Here is a 22,238-nt window from a genome sequence, read left to right as displayed (position 1 = left end):
GTCTGGAAACCTTAAAGAGAAACCAGCAGAACTTTATTTTCCAAGCAAAGGGTCTGCTGGTTTCTCTTTAAAGTTTACAGATTACTTCATTTGCTCAGATTACTTCATGGATTAAGGCTCCCTGTTCCTTTTTTTGCTCTTAAGGCTTTTGTTATCAGTGTGATATGAGTTTGGACTATGCCATAGGAAACACTCCCCCCCTAAAAAAAACCCCATCTATAGGCACCTTTACACTGCAGTAATAAAGCTTTTTATTTCCGTGTTTAAGCTAGCTTCTCCTGAGAACATTGAAGTTTACCGCTAGAGCAGTGCAGCCTGTTTGAGAGAAAAGTCTTTGCAATCTGACGCCTGGCTGAGAGGCAGCAAGGCAGGTGAAAGCAAGGCGTTCGCTCACAAAGGCTTCAAGGAGTTGGGATTGTGGCTTCAGATCAGCTACCAAACTCGTACTGCACTTTGAGTACACCATATATTAGTGCCATCTTACAGCACTAAACTAACTACAGGTAAGCAAGCTTCGTTTGTAATGAAATTACCGACAGGTGCCTCGAGTGCCTTCAGTGCAGCCCTACGGGGCTCTCTCGAAGGCCCACTCAGAAAGAGATTTGATTGAAGGGTAACAATATTTGCTTATTTTCTGTGGAACAAGACTACAGGAGGTTTTTGCCATCGAGAGGCACTTTCTGTCCGGCTCTTTCTGGGGGTTGGAGGGTGGTTGCCACTAGCGGAGAGGCTAGGCTTATGTGGCTGCAACTCAGCCGAAGGTGGCTTTAGAAACAGGTTCCATCTAGATATTGATGACAACACAAATTTGTAGTAGCGGGCATGTAGTTTCCCAAACAACCGATTACTCACCAGTTTAGTCATGGAGAGTTATTTTTGTCTGGATCACGGTATATATCGTACTCAAAATCTTCTTCTTAAGTGGAGCAAGAGACTCAAGCACTGCAAAGCTTACTCTCTCCACCCACAGTTTTAATCTCTTGTCAGGGCAATGACAGCTTTCCTATCAATTGAGCTGCATTAAAGCTCCAGTTGTGTGTGTCCGTGTACATTGGCTGAGTGAGTTCCACATTACAGGAATAACTTGAATAGGCTTGCAGGAATAAGGCATGGCTTTATTTAATGTGTTACGTTTTTATCCCACCCTTACGGCGAGAAACCCAGGGTTAGGATGATCACAAAACAACCATGTAAGGTAGGTTAGACTGAGGAAGGATGATTGGTCCAAGATCACTCAACAACTTTTGGGCTAAGCACAGATTTTAATTCAGGTCCTCCTGGTCTATGCCCCTATCAACACAGCCTCCCTTCTTGCTATTTCTTCACATGCAGAGGCGAGATCATGGTAAGGTAAGGTAAAGGGACCCCTGACCATTAGGTCCAGTCGCGGACGACTCTGGGGTTGCGGCGCTCATCTCCCGTTTTTGGCCGAGGGAGCAGGTGCACAGCTTCCGGGTCACGTGGCCAGCATGACTAAGCTGCTTCTGGAGAACCAGAGCAGCACACGGAAATGCCATTTATTTTCCTGCCGGAGCGGTACCTATTTATCTGCTTGCACTTCATGCTTTCGAACTGCTAGGTTGGCAGGAGCAGGGACCGAGCAACGGGAGCTCACCCTGTCACGGGGATTCGAACCGCCAACCTTCTGATCGGCAAGCCCTAGGCTCTGTGGTTTAACCCACAGCGCCACCCGCACTGCCCTACTTTGAAAAGCAAAAAAGAGGACATGTATGCCGTCAGCAGTGGGGGGCAGTGAAGCGGTGCGGGAGCGGGGGCATTCAAAATACATAAAAAAAACAAGGACCTGGCCTGTTCCTGTATCATGCAAAACTCACACAGTATGTATATGGTTGTCTAGTATTGTGAAGGCATCATAAAAATTAGCCCACTCCTGTACCTCCAGACATTTTGGCAAATTCAGAAAATCTGCCCGTATAGACATTTTACCTCTGAAAAAGAGGACATGTCCTGGAAAAAGAGGACATATAACAACCCTAGGCATTAGGGTCTTCTGGCACTGTCATATTAATAGCAAAGCCCCGTTCACGTACCCCAACCCCCAAATCTATGCACAGAGAGAAGCAAGATTGTGTAGCAATGGTGGCTGAATAACCCACTCACTACTAAGACTGCATACACATAATGTATTTAATGCACATTAGGTAAAAAGGTACGTGGGTGGTGCTGTGGTCTAAACCACTGAGTGACTGGGGCTTGCTGATCAGAAGGTCGGTGGTTCGAATCCCCACGATGGAGTGAGCTCCCGTTGCTCTGTCCCAGCTCCTGCCAACCTAGCAGTTCGAAAGCGCACCAGTGCAAGCAGATAAATAGGGGCGGGAAGGTAAATAGCATTTCTGTGCGCTTTGGCTTCTGTCACAGTGCACCAGAAGCGGTTTAGTCCTCCTGGCCACATGACCTGGAAAGCTGTCTGTGGACAAACGCTGGCTCCCTCGGCCTGAAAGCGAGATGAGCGCCACAACCCCATAGTCGCCTTTGACTGGACTTAACTGTCCAGGGGTCCTTTACCTTTTACCTTAATGCACTTTATTTTCCCCCCAATCTTGTTTGCTAGGCATTCTGGGAATTGTAGCTCTGTGAGGGGTAACTTACAGCTCCCATGATTCCTTGCAAGGAATAATGTGTGTACTTGCTCCTGCTGAACAAGGAGATAAAACAGCATTGGATAACAGCGTTATGCAAGAGATAATCCCAACAGGTTTGATCTCCACAGGAGCACAACAGAGCTGTGGGAGAGAAACTGTTCAGCTGTGTGCCTTTCTTTCCTCTGCCCAAAGGAAATTCTGGTCCTTGCCTGATTCCAGGCAATTCAGGTGTTACATTTTGTACCGATGCGAGACAGACATGATTTCTTTTGAAGTATGCATTTGGGCAGGTTCCCCACGTACGGGGCTCTTTTTCTTGCTCCACACAGGAGCTGCAATGGTATCCATGATACCGTATGGCATGGGGACAAGTAGAAGCCAGTATCACCAACATTGGAGAGAGGAAATACGAATCGGTAGTGTAAATTCAGAACGGTTGGTGTCAGTTTCTGTTCTCATCTCTGGAAACAATCCAGCCATTCTCCTAGAACAGAGTTGAGGAAACTTTGGCTCCCCAGATGTTGCTGAACTACAGCTCCCCACTCCCTGGCCACTGACCATGCTTGCTAAGGCTGATGGCAGCTGGCATCCAATAACTTGGGGGGGGGGGCTCACTGGCTAGGCATGCTTGTCAAATCTACACCATGATCAGCTCCCGCCCGGAAACCAATGTCTCCACTGTGGAAGGATGTGTGGATCCAGAATTGGCCTCCACAGTCACTTACGGACTCATTGTGAAAACCGTGTTTATGGAAGACAATCTTACTCAGCTACGAGTGATTGAAGAAGAAGAAGAAGAAGAAGAAGAAGAAGAGGAGTATATTTTGCCTCTGCAAGTAGCAGTTGCGGGGGGGGGGCGTTTAAAAAGGGGTGGTGACACCTGGGGCAGAAATCAAAGTTCTGCTTTCCCAGTGCTACATCCCTAATCCGAATAACCTCCTGGTTGTTATTGACAATTCTAAACAAGCAAGATATCAGAAGAGTCTATTCACAAATCTCCCATGTCTTATCTAGTCCCGGCCCTTAAATGGGCAGAGGTTCAAGCAGCCCAGAAACTTGTTTTGTTTTTTATAACCCTGCAATTACAAAGCCTTTATTATAAGTTTTAAGGCCACTTGACATGGGAGCGGTATATAAAGAAGGCCACTAACCAAGGAGTTTGGGTGGTTGTTGCGCAGAGGGCACCTTTGGTGGCAAATCCAGGTTTGCCTCCATATAATTTGTGAAATTCCCCTTGCCCAAACTCCATGGGCGGTTGTAAACATGGATTAATAAAACCTTGTTGTAGCTGAGAGTCTCATTAATGTGCAGCTTCTGGAGTGTGCTAATCTCCAGGGTCCTCTCCTATCATTAAGTAAACAATGATGTCAGTGGAAACCAGCACCCGCTGGCATTATGAAGGGCACCTTAAGCCACCACAAAGTATGAGTCTAGTGGATTTCTGTGCGCAAGATTATTCGCAGCTGCTAGGGATTTCAGCTCCATAATATTCTTTACATCACAATGGGTTTTCTTTCCTTTTCTATTTGGTGGGACATATTCATTGCAGATAATCCTTCTGTGTAATGCCAACAAAGGATTTCATAACTAAGGTGTACCTTTGGCTGTGAAAAAACATAACATCAATAATGTGCTCTCATTTCCACAATTCAAAACACATATGTAATTGGGAGGCTAGTTACTGATACGTTTCAAGCCCGTTTCTTTCACCGATAACAGAAGAAAATTGTCTATGTTGCACCACTGCTATGTTGCTGTGCTTTAAATAGTTTTGGAATATGCAATATGTCCATTGCTGAAATCAATAAGAAGCTAAAGTTTCGTACACATGTAAGCTATTGCTGTTTGTCCAGTTTACTCCGCTAAAATTCTAGCATCTGAACAAGAATCTGAACAAGGGCAGGTGTCTGTTGTGTCTTTAAAAGCAACAACCTATTTTTATTGATTTTATGATGTAAAATATGGTCTGAAGCTCAACCTCAAAAAAACCAAGATCATGGCCGCTGGTCCCATCACCTCCTGGCAAATAGAAGGGGAAGAAATGGAGGCAGTGAGAGATTTTACTTTCTTGGGCTCCTTGGTCACTGCAGATGGTGACAGCAGTCACGAAATTAAAAGACGCCTGCTTCTTGGGAGAAAAGCAATGACAAACCTAGACAGCATCTTAAAAAGCAGAGACATCACCTTACCTACAAAGGTCTGGATAGTTAAAGCTATGGTTTTCCCAGTAGTGATGTATGGAAGTGAGAGCTGGACCATCAAGAAGGCTGATCGCTGAAGAATTGATGCTTTTGAATTAGGGTGCTGGAGGAGACTCAAGAGCACTCCCATGGACTGCAAGAAGATCAAACCTATCCATTCTGAATGAAATCAGCCCTGAGTGCTCACTGGAAGGACAGATCGTGAAGCTGAGGCTCCAATACTTTGGCCACCTGTGACAAATTGAAGCACTTTTAAAATGTTTATTTCTGCCCAGCTGGCAAAGAGTTAACCCACCTCCAGCCTGACTGGCATAGAACTCTGATGGGGGCGGGACTGTGCCCGGTTTTAAAAAAGGAGGGAGAGTCGGTTTGGTCAGTTAGGAGGGAGAGGGAGGAAGGTGTGGTGTGGTGTTATGAGGTGGCTTGTTAGAAGACAGTGAAGAGGCTAGGACAACTTAAAGTTAAATGTTTGACTGAGTTTATTTTGTACAACTGGAACAAAGCTAATTAATAAATGACACGTTAAAGAATCACTTATGTTTTTAACACAATAAAACTTCATCTCTGTTTTTGCCAACAAGAGGTCCGTCTGTATTTTTCCAGCGAGGTACCAGGACTCACAGCCGTGGTGACTCAAGAGAGGGCAAAACTCACCTCAGGCAGGGAGGTGGTGGTTTGTGTCCTGAAGTTACACGGAGGAGACTTAGAAGGGTAACCTGAGGTGCCAAGAAGTTGCCAGAGTGCATAGGGCAAACTTCTACAGTGGGGGAATCCAACTGAGGGAGACCCTTTACTGGAGGCAAGAGGTTATTCCTGGGGGACAGCCTAGAGTTTCTTAAGGTACCAGGTCACGCAGGCTGGAAGGCTCTCCTTACTTAGAAACCCATTAGTAAAAGGGGTTTATTTTTGAGGCGGCAGGACCAGAGGGTGGGTGTTTTCCCCTCTGGATTCCTGTGTCGCAGTGATAGTAAGGCAGAGTGGGACCAGGGTCGTCACATTTTTGGTGGCAGCGTCGTGATCGAAATTCAAAGCTCACGCGTTTAGTTTGGTTTGAGTCTGTCAGGATTTTCCTGTGAGGAAAATGACTCACGTAAGAAAACCCAGAGAGGCAAAAGGAGATGAAAGAACGGAAGGGGCTGAGGGAAGCCCAGATTCTCAGGTAGAACTGATGAAACTACGAATTGAGATGGCCCGAATTGAAGCTGAGAGGGAAAAGATAGCAGCTGAAAGTGAGAGGGAAAAAGCCAGAATTGAAAGTGAGAGAGAAAAAGCTAGGATTGAAGCTGAAAATGAGAGGGAAAAAGTTAGAATTGAAAGTGAGAGAGAAAAAGCTAGAATTGAAGCTGAGGAGAGAATGCAGTCCGAGAGGTTAAGGGTTCAATTAGAACAGGACAGAATGAAGCTTGAGGAGATACGTTTGAGATCAGAATTAACTAGCAGTCCAGTTAATAATGATAGTATCGCAATTAATTTAAAAAGATTCCCCAAATTTGGAAAGGACGATAATGTCGAATCGTTTCTGTTTACCTTCGAACGCGTTTGTGTGGAATTTCAAATACCTGAGGAGAACTGGATGCTTTATTTAAGACCTCAAATTTGTGGGATACTAAGTGAAATTTATGCTGACCTGAGGGAAGAAGAGCTGTCAAGTTACCAAGTATTTAAGCAAAGGGTCAGGGTTCGATGTGGGCTCACGGCTGAACAAAGCAGAAAGGCTTTTCGTGAGGCAAAAAAGGAACATAAAGAGACTTATGCCCAGCTAGCTAGCCGCTTAGATAAATTACTTGACAGATGGATTCAAGGGAGTGGAGTGAAGGACTTTGATGAGTTAAAACATTTAATTTGTTTAGAACAATTTTTTAAGCAAATCCCTAGCAATTTACGTTGGTTCTTGAGGGATAAAAAACTGAAAACTGTGGCACAGGTTGCCGAGGTCTTAGATGAACTACAAGGAGATTTCAGTGAAATAACATTCCCAAAACACTCACAGAAGAGTAATCCATGGAGAAACAGAGAAAATAAAGACAGGCAAGAAAATTTTCCTGTCAGGGAATCAGTTTCTGACAAGACAGGGTCTAAGAAAATCACTTGTTTTTTCTGTAATCGTGAGGGCCATGTACGTGCCAGGTGCCCCCTGCTGGTTAAGTCGCAAACTACACCTTCTGCAGCTAAACAAATAAAACTGATAACGCAGTCACAGGAAAATAGCTCTCCTCAGACAGAAGGCTCAGAGAAAGCAGACAGTCCAGCTGAGACTACTTCTAAGGTCTTGCAGGTCTGGAGGGCTGAGCAGGAGTGCAACCAAGATTACATGGAGCCAATTGAATTAAATGGTCAGTTTTTTTTAGGTTTGAGGGACACAGGAGCAGAAGTCTCACTGGTCAAATCACAATTTGTTCCAAAGGAGCAGTACCTCAAGGGTCAGGCCTATAGTTTAAAAGGCATATGGGGCCCACATTTTGAAGTACCATTAGCTGAAGTTGATATTACCTACAAAGGATTTTGTGGCAAATGGAGAGTAGGAATCCTAAATGAATTGGAGGTACCCTTTTTAATAGGGAATGACCTAGCTAGTCAGAAGCACCGTATTCAAGTGATAACTAGGTCACAGTCTCAAGTCACTGAGAGTAATCCTCCTGCAGTTATAGAGTCACCCATAGAGCCTGGTGAGGATGAAGGGCTGATTAGCGTGCCAGTGGTCCAGGAGCACGGTGCCCAATTCTTGAGTGATCAAAAAGAGGATGAAACTATAAAAGAGCTGTGGGGTAAAGCACAAAGTCCTACTGCAGAAGTAACTGTGGAGAACCCCTGCTTATTTACCACCATTGAGGGAAGATTGTATAGAATTTCTAGGAGGAGGAAAACTGCTGCTGTTTGGGAAAGGAAGAAACAGTTAGTGTTGCCAAGAACTTACCGGTTGCAAGTGCTACAAATGGCACACGACGCACCCTCAGCAGCGCATCTAGGCATTAGGAAGACTAGTGATAGAATCCAAGCAAGATTTTACTGGCCTGGGATGGGCAAAGACATCAAAGAGTATTGCAAGTCCTGTGTGATCTGCCAGAAAGCAGGCAAAAGAGCGGACAAAACGCGAGGCTTGTTACAGTCTATTCCGGTAATTACTGAGCCCTTTTCCAGAGTAGGAGTGGACATCCTCGGGCCTATCTCCAGAGTTACAAAAAGGGGGAATAAGTTTATTTTATGCCTCGTGGATTATGCTACGCGCTATCCAGAAGCAATACCTCTAAAGGACATTGACTCAAAGACTGTAGCAAAAGCCCTCATGTCGGTGTTCTTAAGGCTGGGATTCCCCAAGGAAATTATAACAGATTTAGGGACATCCTTCACGTCCAAGACCATGGAAGAGCTTTTAACTCTTTGTGGGGTTAAGCATGTTAAAACTACGGCTTATCATCCGCAGTCGAATGGCTTGACGGAGAAATTTAATTCGACCCTGAGCCGGATGCTAAAAACCTATTCCATCAATCATCCTAACGACTGGGATGAGAGGCTGCAACACTTCCTATTTGGTTATCGCGAAGTGCCGCAGGAGAGCACAGGGTTCAGTCCTTTTGAACTCCTATTTGGACGACAGCCACGAGGACCCCTAGACTTGATGAAAGCAGCGTGGTCAGGGGAGGAGCAGATCGACAGCCCTGATGTTGTGACGTATCTACAGGAGCTGCAGAGCGACCTTCAAGAGCTACGGGAGCAAGCTGCTCACAACTTGCAGCAGGCACAGCGTCGACAGAAGCAGTGGTATGATGCACACGCAAGAGACAGAACTTTCCAGCCTGGTGACAGTGTGCTCGTGTTAAGAACAAGACGTCGAAAGAAGTTGGAGATGTCGTGGGACGGTCCCTTCAAAGTGGTCGAGAGGATATCAGCGGTGAACTATTTGGTAGAGTTAGATGGGGAAGGGAACCGATGTAAAAATTTTCATGTAAATTTACTTAAGCCTTATTTTGACAGAAATAAGTTGGTGTTACAAGTAAAGGGGAAGGTGACCCAAGGGATTCATTTAACTGGGTGGGGAGAGCTAAGTAAGGGCACAACTCTAGCAGAGGTGTCATTCGACGAAGGTCTGACCCCAGAGCAAAAGGAGCAGTTAAAATTAGTCCTTGCTCAGTTTGCTCAGATCTTCTCAAACATCCCAGGGAGGACCAGCCTAGCAACTCATGTAATAGACACAGGGTAAGCACATAAGTGGGAAGGAAAACATCATAGCGGACGCTTTATCCAGGTATTTTTGTGAGGTATAGAATGGTGCAAATTATTATATGAAATGGTGGGAACCCTAGCAAGACATTTGTGCCAAGGTGTTATAATCTAACACATGCCAAACATGGTTTATCTGTGTACAAGTTTATGAGATGTTAATTTAGTTGACTTTGTAATATGAATGTTAAAGGATGCATTGATGTATTTTTAACCCCAAGCCCATTGCTTTGGCATTGCTCTAGTTAATTAAGAGCAAGCCGACGCAATGTCTTTGTGGTGGGGGGAGATATGTGACAAATTGAAGCACTTTTAAAATGTTTATTTCTGCCCAGCTGGCAAAGAGTTAACCCACCTCCAGCCTGACTGGCATAGAACTCTGATGGGGGCGGGACTGTGCCCGGTTTTAAAAAAGGAGGGAGAGTCGGTTTGGTCAGTTAGGAGGGAGAGGGAGGAAGGTGTGGTGTGGTGTTATGAGGTGGCTTGTTAGAAGACAGTGAAGAGGCTAGGACAACTTAAAGTTAAATGTTTGACTGAGTTTATTTTGTACAACTGGAACAAAGCTAATTAATAAATGACACGTTAAAGAATCACTTATGTTTTTAACACAATAAAACTTCATCTCTGTTTTTGCCAACAAGAGGTCCGTCTGTATTTTTCCAGCGAGGTACCAGGACTCACAGCCGTGGTGACTCAAGAGAGGGCAAAACTCACCTCAGGCAGGGAGGTGGTGGTTTGTGTCCTGAAGTTACACGGAGGAGACTTAGAAGGGTAACCTGAGGTGCCAAGAAGTTGCCAGAGTGCATAGGGCAAACTTCTACAGTGGGGGAATCCAACTGAGGGAGACCCTTTACTGGAGGCAAGAGGTTATTCCTGGGGGACAGCCTAGAGTTTCTTAAGGTACCAGGTCACGCAGGCTGGAAGGCTCTCCTTACTTAGAAACCCATTAGTAAAAGGGGTTTATTTTTGAGGCGGCAGGACCAGAGGGTGGGTGTTTTCCCCTCTGGATTCCTGTGTCGCAGTGATAGTAAGGCAGAGTGGGACCAGGGTCGTCACACCACCTCATGAGAAGAGAAGAATCCTTGGAAAAGACCCTGATGTTGGGAAAGATTGAGTGCACTAGGAGAAAGGGACGACAGAGGACGAGATGGTTGGACAGTGTTCTCGAAGCTATGAACATGAGTTTGACTATGATGCCAACTTTGCTGCCACATACACCCAGACATAGGGACCCAGGTGGCGCTGTGGTTAAACCACTGAGCCTAGGGCTTGCTGATCAGAAGGTCGGCAGTTTGAATCCCTGTGACGGGGTGAGCTCCCATTGCTTGGTCCCAGCTCCTGCCAACCTAGCAGTTCAAAAGCACGTCAAAATGCAAGTAGATAAATAGGAACCACTACAGCAGGAAGGTAAACGGCGTTTCCATGTGCTGCTCTGGTTTGCCAGAAGCGGCTTTGTCATGCTGACCATATGACCTGGAAGCTATACGCCGGCTACCTCGGCCAATAATGCGAGATGAGCGCGCAACCCCAGAGTCGGTCACGACTGGACCTAATGGTCAGGGGTCCCTTTACCTTTACCTTTACACCCAGACAACATCACCACTGGACCCAACAGCATCAAACATACCATCTCAGGCCTATTTAATTGCTCATCTTCTAACATTTTCTATATCAGGCATGTCCAACAGGTAGATCGTGATCTACCAGTAGATCACTGGATCCCTGCGTTGATCACCGGTAGATCATTGGCTCTCTCCAAAGAAGCTGAACAACTGTGGCTCAACATTTTACCTCCTCCCTGAAAAAACTCAACAACTTTGACCTGAACCCCCCCAAAATGGGGGCCTTCCTCCTTCCTTAAAAAAAGCTCAACAATTTTGACCTGAGGGGGTAGATCACTGCCAGTTTTTAACTCTGTGAGTAGATCGCAGTCTCTTGGGAGTTGGCCACCCCTGGTCTATACCATCAAATGCCCAGCAGCTCTCTATATTGGACAAACAGGCCAAACCCCATGCCAAAGGATAAATGGACATAAATCTGACATCAGGAATCACAAGACAGAGAAGCCAGTGGGAGAACACTTCATTCTCCCAGGACATTCAATGCAGGATCTCAAAGCAGCTGTCTTATTACAAAAGAATTTCAGAAATAGACTTGAAAGAGAAGTTGCTGAATTACAACTTATTACTAAACTGAAAACTATGGAGAGACCTGGCCTTATTAGAGATATTGGATTCTTGTCTCATTACAAATGCTAAAGCTATTTTTGGTCATCTGCATACTTTCCCTTGCTTTTTCCTGTAGGATTAATTGCAGTCGTTAACAGTCGCCAACAGGTTTACCATACCCATTGAGTCAATCACCCATCTCCTACTACCCTTCTGGGAAAAACCTCACCCCACCCTCCCACTATATATAAGGGTTTGGTGACTTCTGTTTCAGTGTATCTGAAGAAGTGTGCATGCACACAAAAGCTCATACCCAGAACAAACTTAGTTGATCTCTAAGGTGCTACTGGACAATATATATTTTTTAGTATTTCTATAGTTTCCTACACCACAAGAAACAAGGTGGTAGTAAGACCTGGACCCTTTTCTGGTCCAGAAATGCACAGACAGAACACCCTGGAACTGAACGACCAGGGAGCCTTTGCAGTTGAGGTGTGTGTGTGTGTTTGTCTTGGGAGACAATGCAGTGTGCCTCCGGGGGTGAAGTCAAACTGCTGGAGAATCGCAGCGCCCGCTGTGGCTGCGGAGACTGATAATTCGTAACTGCTGAATCCCACGTTGTTTTAGCCGAGTTAAAAATAGCAGCAGTACATGGACACACACAAATAAATAAATGGATCTAGGTTTACCATTTTGTTAAGACTTCAGGGCTACTCTCAGCATTTTGCTGCATTCAGTGGCTGTATTCCCATGGGAGCTGTGCTGCCATGCATGGAAATACAAGAGCACCCTTCTGGTCATCTAGTCTAGCATCCTGTTCTCACGGTAGCCAACCAGATGCCTGTGGGAAGCTTGCATGAGGGACCTGAGTACTCTACTATCTTCAAGCAAATGCAGCAATGAGTTATATCTGGGCTCAGTGTTCTCTGCGCCTTGCTTTCTTCAGCATTTCACTACCAAGTGAATAAGGAGAACACTCCCACAGCTATCAGCTGATATAGAGATCAGCTGGCTGTAAGAAAAGCAATTGCTTCTTCTTCCTCTTCTTCCTTGCCACAGGATGGAGTCGAAAGAAGGTGTCTTCAGGCGGCAACTGGTAGATGTTCATGGTGTTGCCTTGTTCTGGAGCATCGCTGAGGCATGGACCCAGGTGGAGAACTTCCAGGCCAAGCCAGATGATCTTCTGATTGCCACCTACCCAAAATCAGGTGCCTGTGCCTAAGGGCTTTCCTGGATTTTTATCTTTAATGCATAGAATGCACAACGGCTGCTTATTTGTTGCAGGGAATTGGGACATCTGCAGGAGTGGGATTCAGTCAGGTTTCATGCTGTAAAACGTTGCTAAGTTGGAAAATATGCACTTCTGCCAGAAATCCTGGCAGTGCTTGTGAGATTGCCACGCCAAATGAGAATATGTGACTGGCAATTGTCAGACTGCTACATCTTCGCCCATGATACTCATGATGACCATACAACGTCATTTCCATGCATACCTGCCAAGTCCTGGACTGCAGAATCCGGGACCGGCAGACGCGTGACATCGGAAGTTGTGTAGATGCAACTTCCGGTGTTGCTTTGCCCATCTATGGGCACAAAAAATGGCCGCCGGCGGCTTTGAAAGTTACCTCTACGCATGTCCGGAAGTGCGTAGAAGAGGTCCTTGAGGTATTGCAACCCTGAGCTGTTTTAAGGCTTTATAGGTCGAAACCAGCGTATTGAATTGGGCCTGGAAACTAATTGGCAGCCAGTGCAGTCGAACCAAGACTGGCATTATATGCTCAAACCATCTTGCCCTGGTGAGCAACCTGGCCGCTGAATTCTGCACCAGAATTTGGACCGTCATCAGAGGCAGCGCCACAACTTCAGAGGAATTTCACAGGAAGCTTCAAGCATATCTTCACCAACTCCAAAGGATAGATTTTTTGTTTGTTTGTTTTTAATGATAGCTAAGATTCACAGGAAGCTGAGTTCTGTGTTCAGTTTGAATTAAAACCATTTTTTCCTGTATTTCTTTTCTGTATTAATCAACTGATTTTAAGGGACTCCCTTTTAAGCTTGTGTGCAGTGTCCGCAATCTATACCCATTTTACAAACCCAGCTGATACCTTATGCTAAAATTGCTCTAATTTGCACATGCATTTACATTTTCAGGCACAACCTGGATCAGTGAAATTCTGGACATGATTTACAACAATGCAGATGTGGAAAAGTGTAAACGAGATGCCATTTTCAACCGTGTTCCTTTCATGGAGCTGATCATTCCTGACATTATTAATGGTAAAGCCTTTACTGTATTACAAAGTACAAAGAAGGTGATGAATTCGTCCTCCCTATATACCCAGTATATACGTGTGTTGCCCACACTTTTGGTACTTGGAGCACAACTTTTTACTTTCCGGTTAAAAAGTAGAAATAGACTTTATTCCACAATGTTGAAAACAAAAATGATTGATCAGCTCGAAAAGCAATGGGCAGGTACTCTTCTTGTAACAGGAATGCTTGAGGAATTTATTCACTGTGTATTCCAATATGACCTATCAGGTGACCTCTGGGCATGTACTACTTGGATGTTAGAGCAGGGGTCCCCAAACTTACCCTACTTTGGGCCGGTTCCTCCGGCGCTGGTCGTGCGGCGGGCCGGAGGGTGGGGAAACGCACTCCCATGCGCGCACACACTCACTTTTTCTGGCGTGGGGTGGCGCCATAAATGGCTTCTGTGCATGCTTAGACATCATTTCCGGTGCACTTCCGGGTCGGCACGGCACCGGAAATAGCTTCTGCGCATGCGCACAAGCTATTTCTGGCGTCGTGCTGACCTGGAGATGGGCAACCGCACCGCGGCACGCCTGTAAGAGCGGGCGGTGGGGATTGGCGGGGGCCGCACAATTGACTTGTGCGGGCCGCATCCGGCCCCCGGGCCATAGTTTGGGGACCCTGTGTTAGAGCCTCTGTCATTGGAAAATAACCTGTTTTAGCTGGGCAAGTCTCCATGGGGAGACCCACAAATTCACTGACAAATTCCATTCTTCAGGGGCATCTCTAGATCAGGCCAGAAGAAATTATTTTTTTCAAATGTTTTTTCAAATTATTTTCTCTATCTATGTTTTCAAGGTGTAGAGCAACTTGCTGAGATACCTTCTCCGCGACTAGTTAAGACTCACCTCCCAGTGCAACTCGTCCCCGAGTCCTTTTGGGAAAATGGTTGCAAGGTAAAATAAATCTACCTTTCATTAGGATGCACTACAGACGCTTATGCTTAGTTTTGCCTGACTACACATTCTGATAGAACCATCTCTGAGTTTGCCTCAGCCTTGGATTTGATTCTTTGAATGATCAAGGAGTCCTGTATACCTGAAGGAGCGTCTCCACCCCCATTGTTCAGACCAGACACTGAGTTCTAGTGCAAAGTCTCCTGGTGGTTCCCTCACAGCAGGGAGTGAAACTACAGGGAAACCAGGCTTTTTTTGGTAGTCACATCTGCCCTGTGGAATGCCCAAGGTGATAAACAACTATATAATTTTTCATAGACATTTGAAGGCAGCCCTGTTTTGGGAAGCTTTTTGTTACTGAGGTTGTTCTTGCTGTGGTTGTTCCTGTATTTTTGTTGGAAGCCTGCCAGAGTGGCTGGAGCAACCTAGTCAGATGGGCAGGGTATAAGAAATACATTATTAGTCCCCTTTTGGCTCTTGAAATATCTATCTCCCATCTCCGGACTTGCTTTTCCATGGAGTTAACTGCCATTGGACTGCCATCTTTATACAATTCTCATAGGATGTTGCGCTTGAGGAACTGAAACAATTTTTCATTTGTTTGAAACAAAAATAGCCATACTTCTTGTGAGATTCCAATATTCATATCTTTATTCCATTTTGTTATGTACTTGTGTACTGTTGTCTCATTATGTACATTGTCGATATCTAATGCTATTTCAGATTTGTTCTTTCCTCTCCAAACCTGTTGACTTTTGCTAAACTTACTCAGGAAAGGTCGAATTTGCATGTACAGTCATACCTCGGTTTAAGTACGCCTCAGTTTGAGTACTTTCAGTTTAAGTACTCCGCAGACCCGTCTGGAACAGACTAATCCACTTTCCATTACTTTCAATGGGAAAGTTCGTTTCAGGTTAAGTACGGACTTCCAGAACCAATTACACTCATACTTCGGGTTAAGTACGCTTCAGGTTGAGTACTCCGCAGACCCGTCTGGAACAGATTAATCCACTTTCCATTACTTTCAATGGGAAAGTTCGCTTCAGGTTAAGTACGCTTCAGGTTAAGTACAGACTTCCGGAACCAATTGTGTACTTAAACCGAGGTACCACTGTACCGGAACATGAATGAGTAAGAGGTTCAAGGTCTAGTTTATTCTTCATTTGGTCTAATGATTATATATCCTAGTCTTGGAATGTTTCCAACTTATCAACCTCCCCAAATTACCTAGTAGACCTTTCAGATGGGATCTTCCATCACGTATCAAAGAGGCAAATGACTGTTTGTATTGGTCCCATATTTACCTCACAGATCTGTCAACTTTGATAGTCAGGATCCTTCACGCCAGGTGTGGAGGGAGCATTTTTGCCTACCAATACAGACAGTGTGCACCAGCAGTGAAACAGATAGGGAACGTTTTTGAAATCTGGGTAAAATGTCATTCCATAAAGTGCAGCCTTAACTTTTTATAAGTTAGTAAGTTCATTAAAGGGAAGCTTTTAATGTTTAATAGATTATTGCATTTTAATGTTCTGTTGGAAGCCGCCCAGAGTGGCTGGGGAGGCCCAGCCAGATGGGCAGGGTATAAATAATAAAAATTATTGTTATTATTATTATTATTATTATTATTATTAATAATTTCTTTAAGAATCAGGAATGGGGTGTACAGATCATAGAACATATTTTTAAATTTCAGACTTTCAAGAAAAGGACCAGTTTTTCAAACGAACATTTTGCAAATTTGGACAAATCGGCAGTTAACAGAAACACTCAATGTTTGTTCCTACAGATGATCTATGTGGCCAGGAATGCCAAGGATGTAGCTGTCTCTTACTACCACTTCTACAAGATGGCAAAGATGCACCCGGAACCTGGCACCTGGGATGAGTTTCTCGGGAAATTTGTGGCGGGGGAAGGTAGAACTAGGAAAGAACATTTCATTTCTGAGCACAACCCGTGGACCTTCTCTTGGTCCTTAGTTAGACAACAGTTTTGTTCCTCTTAAGCAGTCATGGTGTCCCCCAAAGAATCCTGGGATTTGTAGTCTGGTAAGTTGTTGTGGCACTGTGGTCTAAACCACTGAGCCTAGGCTTGCCGATCAGAAGTTTGGCAGTTCGAATCCCCGCGACAGGGTGAGCTCCCGTTGTTCGGTCCCAGCTCCTGCCAACCTAGCAGTTCAAAAGCACATCAAAGTGCAAGTAGATAAACAGGTACCGCTACAGTGTGAAGGTAAATGGCATTTCCGTGTGCTTCTCTGGTTTCGCCAGAAGTGGCTTAGTCATGCTGGCCACATGACCCAGAAGCTGTCTGCGGACAAACGCCAGCTCTCTCAGCTAGTAAAGCAAGATGAGCGCCGCAACCAGGGTCGTCTCAAGCATGTCGGGCGCCCTGGCGCCATGGTGCGGAGATCGCTCCGGCGCCCCCGCCCCGCCCCGTTTCTTGCCGCGGTTGGTGGGCTTCTGCGTGGCTCTGCTGTGCGCGGCCCCCCTGCCGGCCCTGCCGCCCCGTGCCACCCAGCCTACCCCTAGAGCCGGCCCTGGCCGCAACCTCAGAGTTGTCCACAACTGGACCTAGCGGTCAGGGGTACCTTTACCTTTACCTTTAAGTTGCTGTTGAGGGCCAAATAGCAGGTTCCTGTGTTGAGGGCAGGTCTGTTCCCATCAGGTGTAAGACAGGGGTGGAGGTATAGTGATTCAGGATGAAAATCAGGAAGGCGGTGACAGACTTTGGACTCTCAGCCAAGTCTCCCGCAGAAAAATACGGGCTCAGAAGCAGCAGTGGCACCGGAAGTTCCACCGGAAGTTCTCCGGCGGCCATCTTAGGGGTGGCCATGCGGCCACCTCCAAGATGGCCACCACCATGTGGCCACCCCTAAGATGGCCGCCGGGCATGCATAGAAGCTATTTCCGGCGCCAGCGGTGGCCATTTTCTGGTGCCCATAGATGGGCAAACTGGCACCAGAAAAATGGCTGCCGGCAGGAGCGGGTTTAAGGGAGATTTACGGGAGAGGAGCTCAAACGGGAGACCGCCAGGAAATGGTAAGGAAAAACGGGGGTTTCCTGGGGAATACGGGGTACTTGGCAGCTATGGCTCTCAGAGTTCAGCCGCACCCTGTGACGATGCTCAAATTTGGTGCCTCCCCACTCCATTCTATAGCATTGCTGTGGTGCCCCCTTCAGCGCAGTGCCCAGTCGCGCTACCTGAAAGCCACCTCTGAGGAAGGGGTTTGTATCTCCTTGCCTACGGACACCTTTTCACTGTAATTTTCCTTCCTTTCACATGTGATATGAGAGAGATGCACATTTTAAAAGGAAGCATGTGCTTTGGTCCCCCCCCCCAAAATCTGTTAGGGTCTAATAGGGTCCCCCCTCCCCCTCCAACCAGGGAATAAAAATGTCAAAGGCTGCCATAAAGGAATGGGAGACTGTTGAACCCCTTAAAGTCTGAAGCATAGAGTTGCCCTTAATGTTTTTGATAAGCAGGACACAAAACAATAATGGTCTTTCAACGCAACTGCTGCTGATATGCAGGCAACGGAAGTCCAAAGATGAACTGCATATACTCTAACTACGAATGTGACTTTGCACATATTTGCCATTCAAAATACAGTGGTACCTCAGTTTTCGAACAGCTTAGTTCATGAACAGCTTGGAACCTGAACGCTGCAAAAACCAGAAGTAGGTGTTCCGGTTTTCAAACTTTTTTTTTCAGAAGCCAAGCGTGCTCCGCCCCCTGTGTTTCCTGTTGCGCTGCTAATTTGCACCCCCCCCCCATTGTAACTCAGCCTTCCGTTTCCAATTGCAGTGTTCCAAGGTGATATTTGGAGCTTATATTTGGTGCTTTTGTTTTTGCTATTTATTTTGCCGTTTTTTGTTTTGAGGCTTTTTCAATTAATTTGTTTTTGGGACCGTGTGGATCCCAGCTCAGCTACTGTTTGTTTGTTTGATTGTGTGACTGTGGAAATGGATAAAAGCCCCCCATCCAAACAATGACTATCATCAGTGCCATTAAGAAAAAAATAATTTTAATTTTTATCATCTACAATACTGTTTTATTTATTTTATAGCACAGTACATTGACTATTGCTTTGATTTTATGGCTCAATGGTCTTGTTAGATAGTAAAATTCATGTTAAATTGCTGTTTTAAGGGTTGTTTTTAAAAGTCTGGAATGGGTTAATCCATTTTGCATTACTTTCTATGGGAAAGTGCGCCTTGGTTTTGGAACGCTTTGGTTTTGGTACAGACTTCTGGAAGGGATGAGAAGTTTGAGAACCCAGGTACCACTGTATAGTACACTTGAGGTTTAGCAAACGTGATATATCTGCAATAGAAAGGTAACCTCTGTGGTATGTGCAAAGCTGGAAGTATTAAGAAAGAAAACAAATATTGTGCAGAACAACCCCCCCCCCCTGGATCTCATGTAGTCAGACCCCATGCAGAAGCAAGGTCCACTTGTTCAATTGGACTTACTTCTTAGTAGAATTATTTTTATATTTGACCATTGATATTTATTTCATATTGATATTCTGTCTGTATTCTTCTAATTTTTTTTGTAATCTGAGTTTTAAAAGAAGCATTTGCCCATCTCTCTCTCTCCCTTCCCTTGCAGTGGCTTTTGGATCCTGGTACGACCATGTAAAAGGATGGTGGGAGAAGAAGAAGACCCACCCTAATATTCTGTATCTCTTCTATGAAGACATGAAGGAGGTGTGTGAATCCTCGGGTGCTAGAGGCATGATGGTCCCAGACAGCCTGTTTATTGAGCATTCCTGCTGATTTATTTTTTGGGGGAGAGCAGACAACACATTTGGCTATTTAGTGAGCATCTTATTTGCTTCCTAGGAATTGAGATGATGTTGCATCCAAACAAGTGCTATCCCACATTCCCTAGTGCATTTTCCAGTCATTCTTGCTTATTACCAAAAGTCTGATCTTTTGGGTTTGTCGCGTAAGAACTCCCAATCAGACAATAATGTCAAAACCTGAATTTGCGGGTAAGTGAATGAATCCCACTCCAAAAGATTGACGGTCAGGGAGCACCCGCTGCCTCTCTTTTTGCAGGACCCCAAGCGTGAAGTACAGAAGGTGATTCGGTTTCTGGGAAAGGAGGTGTCGGAGGAAGTGGTGAATAAAATTCTTCACCATACGTCATTCAAGGAGATGCAGAAGAACCCCACTTCAAACTATACAACGATGCCAGGTGATCAAATGGACCACAGCGTGTCACCTTTCATGAGAAAAGGTCAGTCTCCTTTATATGCAACATGACCTTGCAACATTCAGCTTCCCACTAATCGTTAATTGGGACCAGAGGTTTTTTTAAAAAACAACAACAACAGAACAATAGTTTTAAAAATTGGTAATTTAAGATCCTTACACGTTTAAGATTATTTTAATATTATGCTGAGTTTCTTCACATCACATTTTCAAGATCTCAATAGATATGAAAGTTAAAATTCTTATTTATAAGATCTGTAAATACATTAATAAATGTAATAGTTTTTGTGCGTATTACAACACGTTTATTTTTATTTATTTTTATTAATTTCACAATTAAACATTATCATCACATAAGTATAAAAGAATAAACTGCACACAGACACACACACACACACACACACACACACACACACAAAATAGAAAATAGAACATTTTCACACAATATTAAATCCATATTTTAGGATTACTCAGATCCGTCAACTTCACTCCATTCCCTCCCTCTTTTATATTATTTTAATTTATACATGTCAATAATTTCCTTATCTTTAATTATCTCCAAATTTAAACATTCTCCTTAATGTTACAAGTGTTTTTTAAAAGCCTGCTACTGTATTAACTTCCTTGCAATGCTTCTGTACATATGCAATAAACATTTTCCATTCTTTTTATATTTGTTGTCTTTCTTCTTGATTTCTAAGTCTTCCAGTTAATTTTGCCATTTTGGCATATTCCATTAATTTGAGCTGCCAATCTTCTTTAGTGGGGACTCGTTCTGCTTTCCAGTGTTGGGCTAACAATATCCGTGCAGCCATTGTTGCATACATAAAGAGATTCTTGTATTCTTTCGGTATATCCATTCCTGTAATACCTATTAAAATGCATCTGGTTTTTTTTTTTTTTACAAAGGTTATTTTTAACATTTTTTTCAATTCATTATAAATCATTTCCCAAAAACTTTTTATAACTTTGTATTGCCACCACATATGGTAAAACGTACCTTCTGCTTCTTTCATAGCTGCCAAGTTATCCCTTTTTTAAAAGGGAAATTCCCTTATGCTGAATAGGCTTCCTCGTGAGAAAAGGGAAAACTTGGCAGCTATGGCTTCTTTACATTTCCAATGCTTATTTTGTTTTATACATTTTTGCTAATTTAACTGGTGTTAAATACCATCTATACATCATTTTCATATAATTCTCTTTAAGTGCAGTTCAGGCCATAAATTTTATATCATTTTCCCATAATCGTTCCCAATCCCCCAAAAGGGGACTCAGACACCTTTCCTTTTTGCGCTACTTTTCTAGACACAGGTCCACACTTCATGGTGTCTGAGTGCTTCCTTTCCTCCCCCCCCTCCTCCTTCGCCCCAGCGCTTTCCTAGTGAAAACCAGCTCTTTACTGCTGAATCAGAGAAAACTGCAATCCACAGAAGACCTGAATTGCCCTCAGCGTTAAAGAGCGGGTTTTCCTGGGGGAAGCGGCTGGGCAAAGAAAGAGAAGTGCTCGGACATGGAGCTTGAATGTGTGAGCCTGTGTTTGGAAAGTGGGGCCCAAGGTCAGTGTAGATTAGCCCAAAGCATTGTTAAGGCTTTTCAGGAATCCGGTGCTTTAAAATTAAACACTTCCTCTTTGCGGGTCTTACCAGTTCATTTTAAAAGCCAGCATGCCCCATGAAAGGGCTGTCTGTTGTTCCCCAATGCCAGTTTATGTTCCCTGCAGTGAGTGAAATCTTTAAGTATTGCTTTGCTCCCGGATTCCCTTCCCCCTTCAGTGAAATAACCGTGGCTCTTGAATGCTAGCTATTATTAGCTACTTCTACTGAAGAAAAGCAAATTGTCTCAAGTGCTGGGAAACGGAATTGTTTGACCCACCCTGTCAACAAATGCTTTGTGCCCATGTTATCTGGGTCAAAACCTACGCAAAACTTTGATTTCGATGGTCTGAAATGTACCTAGCTCTGGGCTAGAATGATTATAGCGCCGAAGGTTATCTGCAGAACAGAACATAGGCCTTATGATGGTCGCCTAGTGATTTGTGGTTTCCTTCTCCATAGGGATTGCAGGTGACTGGAAAAACCAATTCACCGTAGCTCAGAACGAGAAATTTGATGAGGATTATGCGGAGAAAATGAAGGGATCTGCCTTGCTTTTTCGAACGGAGATCTAAGGGACAAGCATTTTTCTCGGGGTGTGTGTGTGAAAGCCACTGGCTTCTCCTCTCTCAGCCCTGCTCTCCCACAATGATTAATTTGAGATTCGTTGCGCTTTACCACTACCCAGATAATGGCCCAGAAGGAGTCATTGCGTCTCAGCAGCTTAGCTGTTCTGAGGAGCCAATAGGTTTGCCTCATATATCTCATTTGGGCAGATTTGGGAAGAATCCTGCAGCTTGCGTCTCATCCCTCGGACTGCTCCTTTCTCAGAGCTAAACATTTGCCTAACCTTTGCAAAGTCCCTGCCTCTGTCGCTTCCTCCCCTGGACTTTGACTCTCTGGCACTTCTAACTTTTATGAAACTGCTTCAGAGAGAGTCCCGCAGGAGTGGATTTTATCTTGTTTTCAGTTCCCATGCTTAGTTTACTTTTGTTTCCAATAAAGTCCTCGCTCTTGCAGACCAGGTG

At 44.6% G+C, this 22,238-nt stretch overlaps 1 protein-coding gene across 1 annotated transcript; it reads left to right on the top strand.

Moving 5' to 3' along the window:
• The first annotated feature begins 281 nt into the window (after positions 1-281).
• On the top strand, positions 282-22,231 carry LOC118094577 (sulfotransferase 1 family member D1-like). Its single transcript, XM_035135104.2, has 8 exons — positions 282-503; positions 12,250-12,398; positions 13,342-13,467; positions 14,302-14,399; positions 16,189-16,315; positions 19,011-19,108; positions 19,463-19,643; positions 21,673-22,231. Exons 2-8 carry the CDS (start codon positions 12,251-12,253, stop codon positions 21,783-21,785), a joined length of 891 nt encoding a protein of 296 aa, XP_034990995.1. The 5' UTR covers positions 282-503; position 12,250; the 3' UTR covers positions 21,786-22,231.
• The last annotated feature ends 7 nt before the right edge of the window (positions 22,232-22,238 follow it).

The sequence above is a fragment of the Zootoca vivipara genome, chromosome 13, assembly GCF_963506605.1.
Source record: "Zootoca vivipara chromosome 13, rZooViv1.1, whole genome shotgun sequence".
In the NCBI taxonomy this organism is placed as follows: domain Eukaryota; kingdom Metazoa; phylum Chordata; class Lepidosauria; order Squamata; family Lacertidae; genus Zootoca; species Zootoca vivipara.
This window is presented reverse-complemented; position numbering and strand designations above follow the sequence as displayed.

Coding starts and splice junctions, on each gene's coding strand:
- LOC118094577 (XM_035135104.2), top strand. CDS start 12,251: ATGGAGTCGAAAGAAGGTGTCTTCAGGCGGCAACTGGTAGATGTTCAT. Junction 13,468..14,301: donor CATTCCTGACATTATTAATG/GTAAAGCCTTTA, acceptor TATGTTTTCAAG/GTGTAGAGCAACTTGCTGAG. Junction 19,109..19,462: donor TCTATGAAGACATGAAGGAG/GTGTGTGAATCC, acceptor CTCTTTTTGCAG/GACCCCAAGCGTGAAGTACA.